This window comes from Phoxinus phoxinus, assembly GCF_949152265.1.
Source record: "Phoxinus phoxinus genome assembly, chromosome: 6".
Lineage (NCBI taxonomy): Eukaryota > Metazoa > Chordata > Actinopteri > Cypriniformes > Leuciscidae > Phoxinus > Phoxinus phoxinus.
Window position 1 is genome coordinate 33848227 of NC_136881.1, and position 23591 is coordinate 33871817.

Consider the following 23591-nt stretch of genomic DNA (forward strand, 5'->3'; position numbering starts at 1 on the left):
CTGGAATTTTGGTACCGTGACAACCCTATATACCTGTATTGGTCATGCCTTATGGACAGGCCACATACTGTGTGATTACTGTATGTTTTCTATGGTACCACCAGTATTATGGTGGTTATCAATGTGTTTTACAAGATAAAAAAAAAAAAAAAACAGATTTAGGTATATTAACCTTGTATTATTTAATGAGATATACAAGATTATAAGCTGTAAAATATACAAGCATCCCAAAATATTGGAAGCATTGTGATTGTTTATTTTATTTTATTTTCATTTCTGGCAACAACAGCTGCCAGTTTTATTTACTGTAAACTGAATGGGATATTCTTTACAATGTAGCCCATGCAAATTATTGAACAGTAGCACGTAGTGGATTGTGAATGTATGCTCTGGATTGTAAATTGTACCATATCTGGGCCAGGATGGGGGGAGGTAGACCTGACTGCAGAAAGAAATTCCTTGCCTGGTCACCTACAGAAAAAGAGGGAGGGAAAATAATGAAATGAATATACTTAAATGTATAAATAAATAAACAGTATTATGCACCATTGAATTTTAATTATTCTAGATCAATTTTATTATTCTAGTAAAACACTGATAACATAATTAAGAGTTACGTAAGCCTGTTTAAACCATCTTGTCAACAAACATGTTCAGGGTTTATTGACCGCACTTGAGTGACATTGCCCTACGGGGCGAGTGATCTGCTGGCTACAGCTCGAGTAAGAAAAGAAAGTGTGCTCATATGTTATCTAACCAATCAAGCCGACTTCCTGCTCTCATGACAGCCTATACTGATGAACATGCACACACACAAAAAACTTTTTTGTTTTTATACATCGACTATAATGAAAGATTACACAACAACCTCTGACAAATGTCCACTATTAACACCACAGCAGCCTAGATAACTTATTTCTTCCCTTTTACAACCTACCAACCAACACACAAAGCAATGAAAGATGTGAGTGTGTGAGTTTGTCCCTCTGCAGTGTTAAAAGCAAAATGATGTAGCAGCTTAGATGACCTTTTCACCTTCCTCTTAACACTTTTCGTCTTGATAACAGGTGTCTTCCTCGGCACACACACACACACACACACACACACAGAGCGCCTTTATACTCTCAGAGCCAAAAACAGACTCAATCTCCTCCGCCTGCCTGTGGGCCACTCACTATTTCAGCCGTCCTTCAGTCAACACAAAGAGGCTCTTTGAGATCCACTGGTCAACAGGAAACTCACAAGTACCATCTCTTCAGTAGACATCCAAAGTCCAGCTGGGAAAAGCTGGTTTTACTGTTCGAGGCTTGTGATTTTGATTGGCCCTTTCTTTGGATTGGCATACATTGTACAAAAAGACCATGAAGTGTGTTTTGTGTAAAATGAACACTTCTTTCATTGCAATGTATGAACAGTTTGGCTAGTGAAAATGTTCCTAGAATTTTAGAAAGACAGCTTTCTATAACAGGAACAAACATGTGAATGCATCAACTAGAGACTCCAAAAACAAACGGCCTCAGCAAAATTGACAGAGAAATAATTTTTTCTGCAACATGCCACACCCTGATCTGTTTCCTTCTCTGTATTTTTTTTTTGTCTCATTGATTCGGTTAACATTACACACCATCAGCTCACCACTAAAACTTTCAGTGCATGTTTTCAGGGAATCAGAATTTGAACTCTAATACAACAGCATTGCGCAAACGTTTACACAAGCATTAGATGTTTGCTCTTCTGACTGATGTAAACATGGGACGGTTTTACTGCAGGTCAGCAGGAAAGCCAGAGTTTGTTTGTTTCATCTGAGGAGGTACTGGGACTGACATTAACCGGTCTCAGGGTGTTTTTTATAGTACTTAAAGGGCAGGACACTCCAAGGCGCCGGTTTTCCGTTGGCCAATGTCGGGCAGTGGGTGAGCGTCGGTTGGGCGGCAGTTATTGCGGTGTGTTCTGGATTCATGTTGAATTTCCGGCGCAGGAAAATTGGGAAAAGAGATCACTCTGACTGGCAGATCAGCTTTGTAAACCAGTGCACGAGAAGAACAACAAAAGTGACAAAGCAAGCAACACTGAAGACAAGAGGGCACACAAAGAAGGCGCTTATAAACTTTTTTTGCAGCATTCCAATATTCAAATATTTTCATAATGACATTGTCGTATGTAGCCTAATTAAGTTAAGACACTCTGAGCAGCTTAACTTATTAAAATGGTAAGCAAGCGCTGCTGTTTACTAGTTCACGTTCCCTTTTTTTGAATGACAAATACAGACTACTGCCATCTTCTGTTGTGGACAGTTATTATCTCTCACGCAGGGACAGAACACACATGCTAGTTGCCCGTCAGCTGTACGACGTGTAGCTTTTGCGATGTGCTCAAGCGCAACTTTTTTGCCCAGACACAGCCGACGTGAGCAGACACCACCATTGGCAGCTAGTTCTTTGACGTTGGTTTGATGTGTACCGGCCTAATGCGAGTCTGATCGTAGACCATGCAAGTAGATATATGCACCCATTACGGGCAGAAAACAGGAAGTGGTACAGGTTTTAAAATACTCATGAAGAATATCCATGACATTTTTATTAGTATGGGGGATGTGTTAAAAAAAGGATGACAGGAAAGAGGTGGTTGCTTTTGTTTTTCTGTTTTCACTTTATTTGCTCTATCTCTCTGTGTCTGTGTATCCTACAGAGAAATAATAGGCATAAAAATCGGACTACCACAGGTCTATGACTGACTGCACTGCTGGTGGTCATTTGCGATTGCACAGAACTCAAAGGATTTGTTTACGTATTTCAGAGAACATCAAACTCCAAAGGGTTTTTAGCAAACATCAGGACTAATGAGAGTTTGTTACTGTTCTCATAGAAAGAAAACTGATTACCTGTGATGAAGCCAGAAGGTGTGGGGGTCAAACTGTGGAACTGCTGGTCATGTTTGACTCTCTCATCCACAGATATTACCCATGTCTCCGACCCCCCTACAGAGACAGACAAACATCAGTATGATGCGTCAACATGTGTTCAATCTGCTAACATTTTCATTAAGCGACAGGGCACAGCTAATCACAAACCAACTCTTGCTGACATTTTATTGTGTAAAAAAACAACACTGGGCAAAAATGCAACACAGTCTTATACAGTGTCATCTAAATGTGTGAGATGAAAATATAAGATTCAAAATCTACCGTAAATATAGAGTTTTAAGATCTTTGAAAACATTAAAAGAAAAAAGTATGATGTAAAATATGTACATTGTCCAATTCAACTTTTTTCTCAAATTATTGTGTTGATAAATAATGACAAATAAGGATTATTTTGATAATTGATTAATGTGTTGATTATTTCTTCCAAACTTTATTAATTGTTAAAAAAAAATCATTTTTATTTTAATTTATATTAATCTATTATTATCAAAAAATGTTATTCCCCAATCCCCATGATACCCAATGTTGTCTTCCAAACTATGTGCAATTTTAAGGTTAAAAAAACCCATAATGAATCTATGCAGACAATAAAATACATAATTAAAAAAAATCTAATATAAAATATAAATATATATACCTTTTTAATATAAGTTAAAATCACTAAATGAAAAACAAAAGGACAGACTAAATGTTAACCGGTATGAGGAAAACAGACGTTCACTCATCTGAACATAGTAATTATATTAGATTTATACTCATTACAATAGATTACTCTCATTATTGATTGCTTTATCTATTAGTTGTTGCAGCTCTAGATAATATCGTAATAAAAAATGATATTCAAAAATGTAAATCATTTGGATGACTCAAATGATCCCACTGTATAGAATCATAAATGAAAACAGAAAATGAAGCGCACACACACATAAAAGTCTGCTTACCAAAGTGACAACAGTTCTGTGAGGGCGTTTCTCCTACATTCACTGACTCACTTGAGTTCGTTCTCTCTTTGTCTCTCAAACACACACTGCACTTCATACATATCCACCCACCCTCCATCACACAAACACGCACGTGTCAGTCAGTCAGTCAAGGCATCAACTCACCTCCGAAGGGCGTGGGAAACTGAGCCATGGTTCAGTCCGTCAGCTGCCGTCCAGCCGCAAACTCCTGCAAAACAACACAAAGAAACCTTGAGCTTTCATTCTTACACTCTGAGAAACGACAAAGAAACAAGACTTGTTCATCGTCCTGAACACACAAAATCCTTCTTGTAAAAAAGAAAAGAAAAGACATTTGAGTGAATCACTTCTGACCTGTAGAAAACTTCCTGAGGGGAGGAAGGACAAAACACAGAAGTTGAACTTAAATAAATTCCCGCTTTATCACTTACGGTCCATTTACACGACAACAAATTGAAAAGTGTTTCCTTCGTCAAAACGATCCCTGATCTCACGGATCCACAAAAACACTGTAATCTGCTGCTAGGCCTGTAGTTGCGATGTCACTTTTTAAAGAGACACTACACACCTTAGGCTGAACATGTAATATACATGACGTCACCGTTTTCACAAATTCACGTTTTTGACTTTTTCATAAACTTGCACTTTGAAACCCGGTTTCAAAACTTTGCGTCAAAATATCCCATAAAAGTCTAAATATCCCATAAACTGTTGTTGCTGCTCAAGTCTGTGGGCTAAATCGCACGCACAGCTGTCAATCATGAGGGTACACCCAGTTTTTATAACTAAAATCAGTCATTTAATTTTATTTTTTTACATTTTTACATGTGTCAGCATGATGATAAGAACTACTTAAAAATATATATATATTTTAAGGGTAATTGTATTATATTGTTTGGCTCACGTCCCATTCAATTACATGGAGAGGGCGGGGTTTATGACCTATAGCCACCTCCTGCCCAGCCACCAGGATCGAAACGTAGCTACTTCCGGTTTCATCACAAATTTAAAGGGAATTAATTGTGATGCGCTTCTTTGAGGGGATGTTTGAGTCAACATTAGTATAGTAAACTTCATCACAGAAGTTCAGTGTATAATTGTATCCTCGTTACTAGCTCCACTATAACCCACCCACTGGTTTATATATATATATATATATATGCAATCCCTAATCTGGTTTTGATGTAGTGTTTGATGTAGTTCTCATTTACAGGAAGTCTGAAAAATAACCTCAGTAACACACTTGGACACAAAACGATGAGAAAGTAAGAGAACTATCTGAAGGCCTCAGACTGGGAATCTCCCAGCTGTGTAAACGCACTGCAAGAATTCTCTCTCTCAAACACACACACACACACACACTCTCTCTCCAGCAGAGACACCCAGGGCACCTTGGCCAAAGTATTTTAATCAGTGCCAGACTGTTCTCTCTCTCTTTCGGTCTCTCCCCCATTCTTCCTCCACCCTTTTCTTCCTTTCAGATCCTGCATAATGGAATTAATTTCTCTGCTCCACAGGGTCCAATCACAGCACAAACTGAAAGGGTTTTTACAAATAAAATAAACAAACATGCTAATCCAGTCACTGGGGAAAACGGTTGTAGCAATACTGTATGTAGGGCCCTATGAAATACATTTTTATTCTTTCACAAATTCCGTTTTTTATATATTTTTTATTTTTATGGATGGTTACATTAAATTTTAGTAATCAAAAAGCATGTCTAATTAATTGAAATCATGAAACGTATACAATTTAACAACAATTTATTAAATTTTAATTTATTTACAATTTTTTCCTTCAAATTCCGTTAAATTTTTTGGCCTACCAACTTCTGTGTTTTCTGTATTACATTTGAATGGTTTAATTCAATTAAAAAAAATCAAAAAGCATGTCTAATTAATTGAATTCACAAAAACAATTTATTATTGTTTTCTGACAATAATTATTATTGTTCCCAGAAATTCTGTGTTGTGCATTTAAATGTTTCTGGAAATCAAATGAAGGCAAAAAACATTAATTAAATTTATCTTTTAATCGAATGAAATTAAACAAACATTTTGGTCAAACAATGAGCTGCACAACAGAGCTTTACTGTTATAATTATTGTATAGAAGAAAATTTTTGATTATTCCTTACAAATAGTTTTACCGGTAATAATAATGTATTATTATTATTATTACGGTTAGTAGTATTATTACATTGAGACGTAGCTAAATTCTACTGTACAACAGTAATAAACAACTTTTGAGGACCTTTGAGTTTCAGTGCGTTTATATGACGGAAGTTTTTCTCAAATAAAACGGTAAAATTATGAAGTTGAAGTTCATCCATTCATGTCCTCATATACGCGTGTGCTTCAGTGTGTGTGTGTGTGTGTGGTAAATTAAACCAAGTCAGAAACAATTCAACAGAAGAAAAGAAAAAATACATAATGCTAAAGAGGTGAGATGATATAGGAAGTAATATTTAAATTATTAGAACGTACGTACGGGAAATAAAATGTGCTAGAATACAGAAACGCACCAGCATGGTTACTCAAATGCTGATAGCTCTCAATGACTGTTCGTCTGAAGGGCGGGCAGAGAGCGATGCAGAAACTGAAGTTGTGTGGAAATCATGTTTCATCACTAACAGAAACCACCCAATGACATCGCCCTGCCCTTCAAAACTCGAAAAACGCTGATGTGCTTCATTTCCACTTCATATGCAGCATCTGACATTTGAATCTGAAGCAGTTTCATGCTGAACCAAACGAAAGTTCACTAAATATCAGTACTATCCGAAGTATTAATTTGCACGCGTTTGAGCAGGGTTTTATCATCATAAGCTGTATAGTTTGTGCATCACAGTTTCCAATTTTTCTTATTTTACTACTATTTGCGGAAATCCATTATGTCTGAATGCCGTTGTCTCCGGGGAGTGTTTGTTCTAATCTGAAGCGGTGGGGTATTTCTCAAGATGGAGGACTAAGCTCTTCACAGAGCCTTGACTCAATACTGAAAACATCCAGTTCCCCTGATTAAACAGGACACTGGTGACTCACACGCTCTCTCGCTCTCTCTCTCGCTGGCAGACACTGCAGTGCTAGTGACACTGTCACACAGTAGAACCGGCCCTTGTCACGGCCCTGCTAATGACCGTAAGTGTGTGTGTGTGTCTGAGCATCTGACCTACTTTTTCCTGTCACCCTTTTTCTGATTCAAATGAAGCTTTTCCTCGGGACAATGCTCTCAAACACGGCCAATCTGAATGAAAACCCAGGAAGGGGAAACGTTTTTGCAGAACACAGTAGAAACACAAACAAACCAATGCTTTCAGAAGATCTGCATGTCTCAGACGAATTTAGTTTTACTCTTATTCATGACCAACCTGCCTCACTGATCCAAATCCGGCACAGTGAATCAAGACATGCTCAACAGCGGGTGGGACAAAGAGAGGTGATGTCATACAGCAGGAATGCCGTCAGTAGGTGAGACGAATCTGGGTGAGGAAGTTTGATAGATACAGAGCGCTGCAGTGATGAAGAAGTATTTTAGCAGCCAAACCCGAAACCCGGATCTCTCTTGTTCCTTCGACAAAAAACAATGGGATTTCATTTTTCCATCGTCTTTTGGATTATTGCACAAAATAAAAACTCGCCGACTAACAAAAGTATATGATCGGCACGAGAATCTTATGAATTCTAACACAACTTTAATGAATTTAAGCGTGAAATTCAATCAGCAGAAGTAAAAGGCTAAGCATAGGCTATAAACGAACTACACCATGATCACATGACTTAAACATCACCATCACTCAGCTCCAGACAACTCTGAGTCTTTGTTCAAAAAAAAAAAAAAACATTTTCCCTGAAAGTTCGAGTTAGAATAGTTTGCAAACTAGCAAGTAAATGAGTCTTGATGTAATTTACACGTGCCTCATTTAGCCACTTGTTAGCAACCACTTTATCAATATCAAGACAAGTAAAAGCTTAAAGGGGTCATGACATGGGTTTTTTTATTTTATTATTATGTTCCCTTAGGTGCAATTATAGTATTTGTAAAAAAGGCTATAGTTTGCTGTCAATCTAACCTCTCTCTAAAATCTCTCCCTTTGTATTCCGAGGCACACGCACACAGTGCACCTTGTCTGAGCCAATCAGCGTCCAGAAACCTTGACCACATGATCTCCCCCGCCCTCACAGAGACAGTATGACAGTGTAGCGGGACGCGGAGACTGACGCTGAAGTTACAGCAGTAAACTGTTTATATCGCTTTTCGGACAAAGTGTTGTGCGTGAATGCAAAAGTAAGTTTGCAATCCTTAATTATACACTCGATGAGGACTGCATTCGCTCTTGGAAACAAGTTATTATGCCCGTGATGTGACGATATACCATAGATGTGTGTGTGTATTCTCCATCGTGTATTCATGCTTGTAAATCTAGCTCGTTAATTTAAGTTACACTTGTTTTATTATTAAGTTGGCTTGTGAAAGCCAACATACTGAAATCCTATTTAAACTTATTAAGTTGGCTTGTGAAAGCCAATTTACTGAAATCCTATTTAAACTTATTATTATTAAGTTGGCTTGTGAAAGCCAATTTACTGAAATCCTATTTAAACTTATTAATGGTGCTTGCCTATAGGCAAAGCAACATTAGTGTTATTGCTCATACTTATTAAGTTGGCTTGTGAGAGCCAACTTACTGATATTGTACTTAAACTTCTTATTAAGTTGGCTTGTGAGAGCCAACTTACTGATATTGTACTTAAACTTCTTATTAATGGTGCTTGCCTATAGGCAAAGCAACATTAGTGTTCTCTTGCATACTTATTTTTCTTCTTATTATTATTCCACACAAAAGTTTGGCGCGAAACTCGCCCCGCACCGTTTGTCACAGACCCCTGAGTGAGGTGTCAAAACGACCGGCTCATTGAGGAGAGGTGTGCTATATCTTTTCTAAGCGATCGGGTGTACGATGTTCGCACAGCGGACGAAAAAGCGGCCAAAAAAGTCCCATTGACTTAACATTGCGGAATTTTCAGAAATTCAAATCCCAACTGTCATTTTTCACACACACAGACACAAAGGGCCTGACACCCCTGCATGTCTCCCCCTCTCTCTCCCTCAGAGGATTTATATTATCCAGCAGCCAATAAGTAATGGCCTAAAATCTTCATAGCCACACCATAGCAACCAGTTACAGCACCCTAGCAACCATAAGCTATAGGCACGAGGCCGCAGGCCTCGTGCACTCATTATAATGCACTCGTTTAATAGAGATTTTAAATACTCTATAAAAACTCACTCGTAGGCACGAGGCCGCAGGCCTCGTGCCTAACCTTAGCCCTAACCCCATAGTAACCATCTGTGAAAACTACCAACCACCTAGTAACACCATAGCAACCAGTTACAGCACCCAAGCAACCATAGGCTATAGGCACGAGGCCGCAGGCCTCGTGCACTCATTATAATGCACTCGTTTAATAACACAACCACTCAAAATACCTTAGAACTCCCTAGCAACACCCTAGCAACTACCCAAAATACCTTAGAACTCCCTAGCAACACCATAGCAACCACCCAAAACACCTTAAAACACCCTAGGAACCACCCATAACACCCTAGCAACCACCCAAAATACCTTAGAACTCCCTAGCAACACCATAGCAACCACCCAAAATACCTCATAACTCCCTAGCAACCACCCAAAATACCTCAGAACTCCCTAGTAACACCGTAGCAACCACCCAAAATACCTTAGAACTCCCTAGCAACACCCTAGCAACCACCCAAAATACCTCAGAACTCCCTAGCAACCACCCAGAACACCCTAGCAACTGCCTAGCAACCACCCAGAACACCCTAGCAACCGCCTAGCAACCACCCAGAACACCCTAGCAACTGCCTAGTAACCACCTAGAACACCCTAGCAACTGCCTAGCAACCACCCAAAACACCCTAGTAACCACCCAGAACACCCTAGCAACCAACCCAAAACATGAATAAGCCATATCTCAGCAGCAGAACATCGTACAGACATGGTTGTTGGCTCGTATGCAATCATGTACCACACTCTAGCAACCGAGTGGTGAGTTTTGCCACTGCAAGCACCATTCACATTTTCTTCTGGAAATGTACGTTCTAGTTATTATTATTATTCTTCTTACCAAACTGTTGACTGCTACTCCTCCTAGAGCTTTAACTCTACATACTCCAAACTCGGCTCAGACACTCAAACTGTTCTGAAGTTAGTTGCTATATCTTTTCAGACTGATCGGACTTACGGTTTTCCTATAAATGACGATCAAACTCGGAAAAAACTCCCATTGACTTAACATTGCGGAATGTTCAGATTTTCAAACTCCCCAACTGAAACTACTTTCAACTTTAAACTACTTTAAACTTTAATCTACTTTAAACTTTAAACTACTTTAAACTTCAAACTAATTTAAACTTCAAACTATTTTAAACTTCAAACTATTTTAAACTTTAAACTACTTTATACTTAAATCTACTTTAAACTACTTTAAACTACTTTAAACTTCAAACTAATTTAAACTTCAAACTACTTTAAACTTCAAACTACTTTAAACTTCAAACTAATTTAAACTTCAAACTATTTTAAACTGTAATCTACTTAAACTTTAAACTACGTTAAACTTAAATCTACTTTAAACTACTTTAAACTTCAAACTACTTCAAACTTTTTTAAACTATCTGGTCCAAACTTTCACAAGCCAACTTAAAGTTTGTTTCAACGAACTTTTTAATCTAGTTAAGTTGGCTTGTGAAAGCCAATTTACTGAAATCCTATTTAAACTTATTAATGGTGCTTGCCTATAGGCAAAGCACATTAGTGTTATTGCTCATACTTATTATTCTTCTTCTTCTTTTTATTCTGGACAAAGTTTGGCGCGAAACTCGCCCCGCACCGTTTGTCACAGACCCCTGAGTGAGGTGTCAAATCGACCGGCCCATTGAGGAGAGGTGTGCTATATCTTTTCTAAGCGATCGGGTGTACGATGTTCGCGCAGCGGACGAAAAAGCGGCCAAAAAAGTCCCATTGACTTAACATTGCGGAATTTTCAGAAATTCAAATCCCAACTGTCATTTTTCACACACACAGACACAAAGGGCCTGACACCCCTGCATGTCTCCCCCTCTCTCTCCCTCAGAGGATTTATATTATCCAGCAGCCAATAAGTAATGGCCTAAAATCTTCATAGCCACACCATAGCAACCAGTTACAGCACCCTAGCAACCATAGGCTATAGGCACGAGGCCGCAGGCCTCGTGCACTCATTATAATGCACTCATTTAATAGAGATTTTAAATACTCTATAAAAACTCACTCATAGGCACGAGGCCGCAGGCCTCGTGCACTCATTATAATGCACTCGTTTAATAGAGATTTTAAATACTCTGCGGCCTCGTGCCTAACCTTAGCCCTAACCCCATAGTAACCATCTGTGGTGCCCTAGCAACCACCCCGAACACCCTAGCAACTGCCTAGCAACCGCCTAGCAACCACCCAGAACACCCTAGCAACCGCCTAGCAACCACCCAGAACACCCTAGCAACCGCCTAGCAACCACCCAGAACACCCTAGCAACTGCCTAGCAACCACCCAGAACACCCTAGCAACCGCCTAGCAACCGCCTAGCAACCACCCAGAACACCCTAGCAACTGCCTAGCAACCTCCTAGCAACCACCCAGAACACCCTAGCACCCATCTCTCTCCCTCAGAGGATTTATATTATCCAGCAGCCAATAAGTAATGGCCTAAAATCCTCATAGCCACACCATAGCAACCAGTTACAGCACCCTAGCAACCATAAGCTACAGGCACGAGGCCGCAGGCCTCGTGCACTCATTATAATGCACTCGTTTAATAGAGATTTTCTCGTGCCTAACCTTAGCCCTAACCCCATAGTAACCATCTGTGGAGCCCTAGCAACCACCCTGAAGTCCCTAGCAACTGCCTAGCAACCGCCTAGCAACCACCCAGAACACCCTAGCAACCGCCTAGCAACCACCCAATACACCCTAGCAACCACCCATAACACCCTAGCAACCGCCTAGCAACCACCCAATACACCCTAGCAACCACTCAGAACACCCTAGCAACGACCCGAACAACATGAATAAGCCATATCTCAGCAGCAGAACATCGTACAGACATGGTTGTTGGCTCGTATGCAATCATGTACCACACTCTAGCAACCGAGTGTCGAGTTTTGCCACTGCAAGCACCATTCACATTTTCTTCTGGAAATGTACGTTCTAGTTATTATTATTATTCTTTTTATGAGACTAAAATTTCTATATCAAACTCGTCCTAGAGCTTTAACTCTACATACTCCAAACTCGGCCCAGACACTCAAACTGTTCTGACTCGCGTTGCTATATCTTTTTAGACTGATCGGACTTACGGTTTTCCTATAAATGACGATCAAACTCGGAAAAAATCCCATTGACTTAACATTGCGGAATGTTCAGATTTTCAAACTCCCCAACTGCCAAAAATTCAAATCAAAATCCCTTGAAAGCCTAGACTAAATCAAACTGCCATTCTATACACTATATGAGCCATTGAGACTCATTTAAACTCATTAAACTCATCTATCTATCCACCTCAAACTATTTTAAACTTCAAACTAATTTAAACTTCAAACTAATTTAAACTTTTTATGAATAAAAACTATAAAAACTCGCTCGTAGGCACAAGGCCGCAGGCCTTGTGCCTCACCTTAGCCCTAACTCCAGGATGCTAATATACATTAAACTCTGAACTCTTAGACTCATGTAAACTCATCTATCTATCCACTTCAAACTAATTTAAACTTTGAACTAATTTAAACTTCAAACTACAACTCACTCGTAGGCACAAGGCCGCAGGCCTTGTGCCTCACCTTAGCCCTAACTCCAGGATGCTAATATACACTGAACTCTGAACTCTTAGACTCATGTAAACTCATAAACTCATCTATCTATCCACTTCAAACTATTTTAAACTTTTAACTAATTTAAACTTCAAACTGCGGCCTCGTGCCTAACCTCAGCCCTAACCGATGCTAATATACATTAAACTCTGAACTCTTAGACTCATGTAAACTTATAAACTACTTTAAACTGCATTCACTAAACTCTAAACTCAAAAACTCTTGAGTGTGTGTGTGTGTGTGTGTTAGAACACCCTAGCAACACCATAGCAACCACCCATAACACCCTAGAAACTGCCTAAAATACCTTAGAACTCCCTAGCAACACTATAGTAACCACCCATAACACCCTAGCAACCACCCAAAATACCTTAGAACACCCTAGCAACACCATAGCAACCACCCAAAACACCCGAGCAACCACCCAAAATACCTTAGAACTCCCTAGCAACACCATAGCAACCACCCAAAACACCTTAGAACTCCCTAGCAACACCCTAGCAACTCCCCAAAATACCTCAGAACTCCCTAGCAACACCCTAGCAACCACCCAAAATACCTCAGAACTCCCTAGCAACACCCTAGCAACCACCCAAAACACCTTAGAACTCCCTAGCAACACCCTAGCAACCACCCAAAACACCTTAGAACTCCCTAGCAACACCATAGCAACCACCCAAAACACCTTAGAACTCCCTAGCAACCACCCAAAATACATCATAACTCCCTAGCAACACCATAGCAACCATCCATAACACCCTAGCAACCACCCAAAATACCCTAGCAACCGCCTAGCAACCACTCAGAACACCTTAGCAACCCTCTAGAAACACCCTAGTAACTTTAAACTACTTCAAACTATACTTTAAACTATTTTAAACTTTAAACTACTTCAAACTTCAAATCACTTTAAACTAATTTAAACTTAAAACTAATTTAAACTTTAATCTACTTTAAACTATTTTTAACTGTAAACTACTTTAAACTTTAAACTACTTTAAACTAATTTAAACTTCAAACTACTTTAAACTTCAAACTAATTTAAACTTCAAACTACTTTAAACTATTTTTAACTGTAAACTACTTTAAACTTTACACTACTTTAAACTTCAAACTACTTTAAACTTCAAACTAATTTAAACTTCAAACTAATTTAAACTTCAAACTACTTTAAACTTTAAACTACTTTAAACTTAAATCTACTTTAAACTGCTTTAAACTTTAAACTTCAAACTACTTTAAACTTTAAACCTTTTCAAACTATCTGGTCCAAACTTTCACAAGCCAACTTAAAGTTTGTTTCAACGAACTTTTTAATCTAGTTATTATTATTCTTCTTACCAAACTGTTGACTCTATCTCGTCCTAGAGCTTTAACTCTACATACTCCAAACTCGGCTCAGACACTCAAACTGTTCTGAAGTTAGTTGCTATATCTTTTTAGACTGATCGGACTTACGGTTTTCCTATAAATGACGATCAAACTCGGAAAAAACTCCCATTGACTTAACATTGCGGAATGTTCAGATTTTCAAACTCCCCAACTGCCAAAAATTCAAATCAAAATCCCTTGAAAGCCTAGACTAAATCAAACTGCCATTCTATACACTATATGAGCCATTGAGACTCATTTAAACTCATTAAACTCATCTATCTATCCACCTCAAACTATTTTAAACTTCAAACTAATTTAAACTTCAAACTAATTTAAACTTTTTATGAATAAAAACTATAAAAACTCGCTCGTAGGCACAAGGCCGCAGGCCTTGTGCCTCACCTTAGCCCTAACTCCAGGATGCTAATATACACTAAACTCTGAACTCTTAGACTCATGTAAACTCATAAACTCATCTATCTATCCACTTCAAACTATTTTAAACTTTTAACTAATTTAAACTTCAAACTACAACTCACTCGTAGGCACGAGGCCGCAGGCCGAGTGCCTAACCTCAGCCCTAACCAATGCTAATATACATTAAACTCTGAACTCTTAGACTCATGTAAACTTATAAACTACTTTAAACTCATGCATTCACTAAACTCTAAACTCAAAAACTCTTGAGTGTGTGTGTGTGTGTGTTAGAACACCCTAGCAACACCATAGCAACCACCCATAACACCCTAGAAACTGCCTAAAATACCTTAGAACTCCCTAGCAACACTATAGTAACCACCCATAACACCCTAGCAACCACCCAAAATACCCTAGAACACCCTAGCAACACCATAGCAACCACCCATAACACCCTAGCAACCACCCAAAATACCTTAGAACTCCCTAGCAACACCCTAGCAACCACCCAAAACACCTTAGAACTCCATAGCAACACCCTAGCAACCACCCAAAATACCTCAGAACTCCCTAGCAACTCCCTAGCAACCACCCAAAACACCTTAGAACTCCCTAGCAACACCCTAGCAACCACCCAAAATACCTCAGAACTCCCTAGCAACTCCCTAGCAACCACCCAAAATACCTCAGAACTCCCTAGCAACACCCTAGCAACCACCCAAAATACCTCAGAACTCCCTAGCAACACCCTAGCAACCACCCAAAATACCTCAGAACTTCCTAGCAACACCCTAGCAACCACCCAAAATACCTCAGAACTCCCTAGCAACACCCTAGCAACCACCCAAAATACCTTAGAACTCCCTAGCAACACCCTAGCAACCACCCAAAATACCTCAGAATTCCCTAGCAACACCATAGCAACCATCCATAACACCCTAGCAACCACCCAAAATACCCTAGCAACCACTCAGAACACCTTAGCAACCCTCTAGAAACACCCTAGTAACTTTAAACTACTTCAAACTATACTTTAAACTATTTTAAACTTTAAACTACTTCAAACTTCAAATCACTTTAAGCTAATTTAAACTTCAAACTAATTTAAACTTTAATCTACTTTAAACTATTTTTAACTGTAAACTACTTTAAACTTTAAACTACTTTAAACTAATTTAAACTTCAAACTACTTTAAAGTTTAAACTATTTTTAACTGTAAACTACTTTAAACTTTAAACTACTTTAAACTTCAAACTAATTTAAACTTCAAACTAATTTAAACTGCTTTAAACTTTAAACTAATTTAAACTTTAAACTTTTTCAAACTATCTGGTCCAAACTTTCACAAGCCAACTTAAAGTTTGTTTCAACGAACTTTTTAATCTAGTTTTTATTAATGGTGCTTGCCTATAGGCAAAGCAACATTAGTGTTATTGCTCATACTTATTATTTTTTTTTTTATTAATGGTGCTTGCCTATAGGCAAAGCAACATTAGTGTTATTGCTCATACTTATTATTTTTTTTTTTATTATTATTATTCTTCCACACAAAGTTCGGCGCGTAACTCGCCCCGCACCGTTTGTCACAGACCCCTGAGTGAGGTGTCAAAACGACCGGCTCATTGAGGAGAGGTGTGCTATATCTTTTCTAAGCGATCGGGTGTACGATGTTTGCACAGCGGACGAAAAAGCGGCCAAAAAAGTCCCATTGACTTAACATTGCGGAATTTTCAGAAATTCAAATCCCAACTGTCATTTTTCACACACACAGACACAAAGGGCCTGACACCCCTGCATGTCTCCCCCTCTCTCTCCCTCAGAGGATTTATATTATCCAGCAGCCAATAAGTAATGGCCTAAAATCTTCATAGCCACACCATAGCAACCAGTACAGCACCCTAGCAACCATAGGCTATAGGCACGAGGCCGCAGGCCTCGTGCATTCATTATAATGCACTCGTTTAATAGAGATTTTAAATACTCTATAAAAACTCACTCGTAGGCGGCCTCGTGCCTAACCTTAGCCCTAACCCCATAGTAACCATCTGTGGTGCCCTAGCAACCACCCAGAACACCCTAGCAACCATAAGCTATAGGCACGAGGCCGCAGGCCTCGTGCACTCATTATAATGCACTCGTTTAATAGAGATTTTAAACACCCATAACACCCTAGCAACCACCCAAAATACCTCAGAACTCCCTAGCAACACCATAGCAACCACTCAAAATACATTAGAACTCCCTAGCAACACCCTAGCAACCACCCAAAATACCTTAGAACTCCCTAGCAACACCATAGCAACCACCCAAAACACCTTAGAACACCCTAGGAACCACACATAACACCCTAGCAACCACCCAAAATACCTTAGAACTCCCTAGCAACACCATAGCAACCACCCAAAATACCTAAGAACTCCCTAGCAACACCATAGCAACCATCCATAAAACCCTAGCAACCACCCAGAACACCATAGTAACCACCCAGAACACCCTAGCAACCGCCTAGCAACACCCTAGCAACCACCCAGAACACCCTAGCAACCACCTGAACAACATGAATAAGCCATATCTCAGCAGCAGAACATCGTACAGACATGGTTGTTTGCTCGTATGCAATCATGTACCACACTCTAGCAACCGGGTCGTGTTTTTTGCCACTGCAAGCACCATTCACATTTTCTTCTGGAAATGTACGTTCTAGTTATTATTATTCTTCCACACAAAGTTCGGCGCGTAACTCGCCCCGCACCGTTTGTCACAGACCCCTGAGTGAGGTGTCAAAACGACCGGCTCATTGAGGAGAGGTGTGCTATATCTTTTCTAAGCGATCGGGTGTACGATGTTTGCACAGCGGACGAAAAAGCGGCCAAAAAAGTCCCATTGACTTAACATTGCGGAATTTTCAGAAATTCAAATCCCAACTGTCATTTTTCACACACACAGACACAAAGGGCCTGACACCCCTGCATGTCTCCCCCTCTCTCTCCCTCAGAGGATTTATATTATCCAGCAGCCAATAAGTAATGGCCTAAAATCTTCATAGCCACACCATAGCAACCAGTACAGCACCCTAGCAACCATAGGCTATAGGCACGAGGCCGCAGGCCTCGTGCACTCATTATAATGCACTCGTTTAATAACACAACCACTCAAAATACCTTAGAACTCCCTAGCAACACCCTAGCAACCACCCAAAATACCTTAGAACTCCCTAGCAACACCATAGCAACCACCCAAAACACCTTAAAACACCCTAGGAACCACCCATAACACCCTAGCAACCACCCAAAATACCTTAGAACACCCTAGCAACACCATAGCAACCACCCAAAATACCTCATAACTCCCTAGCAACACCATAGCAACCACCCAAAACACCTTAGAACACCCTAGCAACCACCCAAAATACCTCAGAACTCCCTAGCAACACCATAGCAACCACACATAACACTCTAGCAACCACCCAAAATACCCTAGAACTCCCTAGCAACCACCCAAAATACCTCAGAACTCCTTAGCAACACCATAGCAACCACCCAAAATACATCAGAATTCCCTAGCAACACCCTAGCAACCACCCAAAATACCTTAGAACTCCCTAGCAACACCATAGCAACCACCCAGAACACCCTAGCAACGACCCATAACACCCTAGCAACCACCCAAAATACCCTAGCAACCACCCAGAACTCCATAGCAACCACCCAGAACACCCGAACAACATGAATAAGCCATATCTCAGCAGCAGAACATCGTACAGACATGGTTGTTGGCTCGTATGCAATCATGTACCACACTCTAGCAACCGAGTGTCGAGTTTTGCCACTGCAAGCACCATTCACATTTTCTTCTGGAAATGTACGTTCTAGTATTGTAATTACTATTCACCTAGACAAAACTTTGGCACGCTACTCCTCCCGCACCGTTTGTCACAGACCCATGAGTGAGGCGTCAAATCAACCGGCTCATTGAGGAGAGGTGTGCTATGACGTTTCTAAGCGATCGGGTGTACGATGTTCGTCCGTCGGGCGAAAAATCAGATGGAAAAAGTCCCATAGACTTAACATTGGCACACAATTTGTTAGATCATATCTTTGGATCAGAAGGTCATAGAAACTTGGAGTTGGGCTCTATTGATTCGGCCTATTAAGCAGCCAATAAGTAGTGACATATTAACTTCATAGCCATGCCCTAGCAACCACTTAGGGCACCCTAGCAACCATAAAACAACATTTACAAGCCATATTTCAGCTCCAGAAAATAGTAGAAACATGGAGTTCGGCTTTTTTGACTCAGACTGTCAACTAGTCTTTAAATATCATCCCATAAACTGTATAAGCACACCATAGCAACCATATAGAGTACCCTAGTAACCATACAAACACATAAATAAGCCATATCTCAGCACTAGAACATCGTACAGACATGGTTGTTGGCCTGTATACAATCATGTGCAACCGGGTCGTGTTTTTTGCCACTGCAAGCACCATTCACATTTTCTTCTGGAAATGTACATTCTAGTATTATTATTATTCTTCCACACAAAAGTTTGGCGCGTAACTCGCCCCGCACCGTTTGTCACAGACCCCTGAGTGAGGTGTCAAAACGACCGGCTCATTGAGGAGAGGTGTGCTATATCTTTTCTAAGCGATCGGGTGTACGATGTTCGCACAGCGGACGAAAAAGCGGCCAAAAAAGTCCCATTGACTTAACATTGCGGAATTTTCAGAAATTCAAATCCCAACTGTCATTTTTCACACACACAGACACAAAGGGCCTGACACCCCTGCATGTCTCCCCCTCTCTCTCCCTCAGAGGATTTATATTATCAAGCAGCCAATAAGTAAAGGCCTAAAATCTTCATAGCCACACCATAGCAACCAGTTACAGCAACCTAGCAACCATAGGCTATAGGCACGAGGCCGCAGGCCTCGTGCACTCATTATAATGCACTCGTTTAATAACACAACCACTCAAAATACCTTAGAACTCCCTAGCAACATCCTAGCAACCACCCAAAATACCTTAGAACTCCCTAGCAACACCATAGCAACCAGTTACAGCACCCTAGCAACCATAAGCTATAGGGGGCCTCGTGCACTCATTATAATGCACTCGTTTAATAGAGATTTTAAATACTCTATAAAAACTCACTCATAGGCACGAGGCCGCAGGCCTCGTGCACTCATTATAATGCACTCGTTTAATAGAGATTTTAAATACTCTGCGGCCGAGTGCCTAACCTTAGCCCTAACCCCATAGTAACCATCTGTGAAAACTACCAACCACCTAGTAACACCATAGCAACCACCAAAAATACCTTAGCAACCGCCCTGAACACCCTAGCAACCGCCTAGAAATGTCCTAGCAAATACCCAAATACCCTAACAACCACCCAGAAAACCTTAGCAATTGCCTAGAAACCACCCGGAACACCCTAGCAACCACCCAAAATATCTTAGAACTCCCTAGCAACCACCCAAAATACCTTAGAACTCCCTAGCAACACCATAGCAACCACCCAAAACACCTTAGAACACCCTAGCAACCACCCATAACACCCTAACAACCACCCAAAATACCTCAGAACTCCCTAGCAACACCATAGCAACCACTCAAAATACCTTAGAACTCCCTAGCAACACCCTAGCAACCACCCAAAATACCTTAGAACTCCCTAGCAACACCATAGCAACCACCCAAAACAACTTAGAACACCCTAGGAACCACACATAACACCCTACCAACCACCCAGAACACCCTAGCAACCGCCTGGCAACCGCTTAGCAACCACCCAGAACACCCTAGCAACTGCCTAGCAACCGCTTAGCAACCACCCAGAACACGCTAGCAACCACCCAGAACACCCTAGCAACCACCCAGAACACCATAGCAACCGCCTAGCAATCACCCAGAACACCCTAGCAACCGCCTAGCAACCACATAGCAACCACCCAGAACACCCTAGCAACCACCCAAACAACATGAATAAGCCATATCTCACCACCAGAACATCGTACAAACATGGTTTTTGGCTCGTATGCAATCATGTACCACACTCTAGCAACCGAGTGGTGAGTTTTGCCACTGCAAGCACCATTCACATTTTCTTCTGGAAATGTACGTTCTAGTATTATTATTATTCTTCCACACAAAAGTTTGGCGCGTAACTCGCCCCGCACCGTTTGTCACAGACCCCTGAGTGAGGTGTCAAAACGACCGGCTCATTGAGGAGAGGTGTGCTATATCTTTTCTAAGCGATCGGGTGTACGATGTTCGCACAGCGGACGAAAAAGCGGCCAAAAAAGTCCCATTGACTTAACATTGCGGAATTTTCATAAATTCAAATCCCAACTGTCATTTTTCACACACACAGACACAAAGGGCCTGACACCCCTGCATGTCTCCCCCTCTCTCTCCCTCAGAGGATTTATATTATCAAGCAGCCAATAAGTAAAGGCCTAAAATCTTCATAGCCACACCATAGCAACCAGTTACAGCAACCTAGCAACCATAGGCTATAGGCACGAGGCCGCAGGCCTCGTGCACTCATTATAATGCACTCGTTTAATAACACAACCACTCAAAATACCTTAGAACTCCCTAGCAACATCCTAGCAACCACCCAAAATACCTTAGAACTCCCTAGCAACACCATAGCAACCAGTTACAGCACCCTAGCAACCATAAGCTATAGGGGGCCTCGTGCACTCATTATAATGCACTCGTTTAATAGAGATTTTAAATACTCTATAAAAACTCACTCATAGGCACGAGGCCACAGGCCTCGTGCACTCATTATAATGCACTCGTTTAATAGAGATTTTAAATACTCTGCGGCCGAGTGCCTAACCTTAGCCCTAACCCCATAGTAACCATCTGTGAAAACTACCAACCACCTAGTAACACCATAGCAACCACCAAAAATACCTTAGCAACCGCCCTGAACACCCTAGCAACCGCCTAGAAATGTCCTAGCAAATACCCAAATACCCTAACAACCACCCAGAAAACCTTAGCAATTGCCTAGAAACCACCCGGAACACCCTAGCAACCACCCAAAATATCTTAGAACTCCCTAGCAACCACCCAAAATACCTTAGAACTCCCTAGCAACACCATAGCAACCACCCAAAACACCTTAGAACACCCTAGCAACCACCCATAACACCCTAACAACCACCCAAAATACCTCAGAACTCCCTAGCAACACCATAGCAACCACTCAAAATACCTTAGAACTCCCTAGCAACACCCTAGCAACCACCCAAAATACCTTAGAACTCCCTAGCAACACCATAGCAACCACCCAAAACAACTTAGAACACCCTAGGAACCACACATAACACCCTACCAACCACCCAGAACACCCTAGCAACCGCCTGGCAACCGCTTAGCAACCACCCAGAACACCCTAGCAACTGCCTAGCAACCGCTTAGCAACCACCCAGAACACGCTAGCAACCACCCAGAACACCCTAGCAACCGCCCAGAACACCATAGCAACCGCCTAGCAATCACCCAGAACACCCTAGCAACCGAGTGTCGAGTTTTTTGCCACTGCAAGCACCATTCACATTTTCTTCTGGAAATGTACCTTCTAGTTCTTATTCTTATTATTCTGCCGCTTTTTTGGCGCGAAACTCGCCCCGCACCGTTTGTCACAGACCCCTGAGTGAGGTGTCAAATCGACCGGCCCATTGAGGAGAGGTGTGCTATATCTTTTCTAAGCGATCGGGTGTACGATGTTCGCACAGCGGACGAAAAAGCGGCCAAAAAAGTCCCATTGACTTAACATTGCGGAATTTTCAGAAATTCAAATCCCAACTGTCATTTTTCACACACACAGACACAAAGGGCCTGACACCCCTGCATGTCTCCCCCTCTCTCTCCCTCAGAGGATTTATATTATCCAGCAGCCAATAAGTAATGGCCTAAAATCTTCATAGCCACACCATAGCAACCAGTTACAGCACCCTAGCAACCATAGGCTATAGGCACGAGGCCGCAGGCCTCGTGCACTCATTATAATGCACTCGTTTAATAACACAACCACTCAAAATACCTTAGAACTCCCTAGCAACCACCCAAAATACCTTAGAACTCCCTAGCAACACCATAGCAACCACCCAAAACACCTTAGAACACCCTAGCAACCACCCATAACACCCTAACAACCACCCAAAATACCTTAGAACTCCCTAGCAACACCATAGCAACCACCCAAAATACCTCATAACTCCCTAGCAACCACCCAAAATACCTCAGAACTCCCTAGTAACACCATAGCAACCACCCAAAATACCTTAGAACTCCCTAGCAACACCCTAGCAACCACCCAAAATACCTCAGAACTCCCTAGCAACCGCCTAGCAACCACCCAGAACACCCTAGCAACCACCCAGAACACCCTAGCAACTGCCTAGTAACCACCTAGAACACCCTAGCAACTGCCTAGCAACCACCCAAAACACCCTAGTAACCACCCAGAACACCCTAGCAACCAACCCAAAACATGAATAAGCCATACCTCAGCAGCAGAACATCGTACAGACATGGTTGTTGGCTCGTATGCAATCATGTACCACACTCTAGCAACCGAGTGGTGAGTTTTGCCACTGCAAGCACCATTCACATTTTCTTCTGGAAATGTACGTTCTAGTTATTAAGTTGGCTTGTGAAAGCCAATTTATTGAAATCCTATTTAAACTTATTTTTATTCTTCTTCTTCTTAACAGAAAATTTTACAACTCTAACTCCTCCTAGAGCTTTAACTCTACATACTCCAAACTCGGCTCAGACATTCAAACTGTTCTGACTCGCGTTGCTTTATCTTTTCAAACTGATCGGACTTACGGTTTTCCTAAAAATGACGATCAAAACTCGGAAAAAACCATTTGAATTTCCCATTGACTTAACATTGCGGAATGTTCAGGGTTTCCAACTGCCATAACTGCCAAAAATTCAAATCAAAATCCCTTGAA

The 23591-nt window shown here is 41.0% G+C and overlaps 1 protein-coding gene across 1 annotated transcript in view; it reads right to left on the minus strand.

Annotated features, from left to right (window-relative positions):
- Positions 1 to 23591, minus strand: part of itsn1 (intersectin 1 (SH3 domain protein)) — a 75224-nt gene that overhangs the window by 30443 nt on the left and 21190 nt on the right. Inside the window, exons 2-4 of the mRNA XM_079616174.1 lie at positions 4030 to 4093; positions 2882 to 2977; positions 408 to 471 (exon numbers count right to left, since the gene is read on the minus strand). Of these exons, the coding sequence (XP_079472300.1) occupies positions 408 to 471; positions 2882 to 2977; positions 4030 to 4057 (188 nt within the window). The 5' untranslated portion in view covers positions 4058 to 4093. The remainder of the gene's footprint in view (positions 1 to 407; positions 472 to 2881; positions 2978 to 4029; positions 4094 to 23591) is intronic.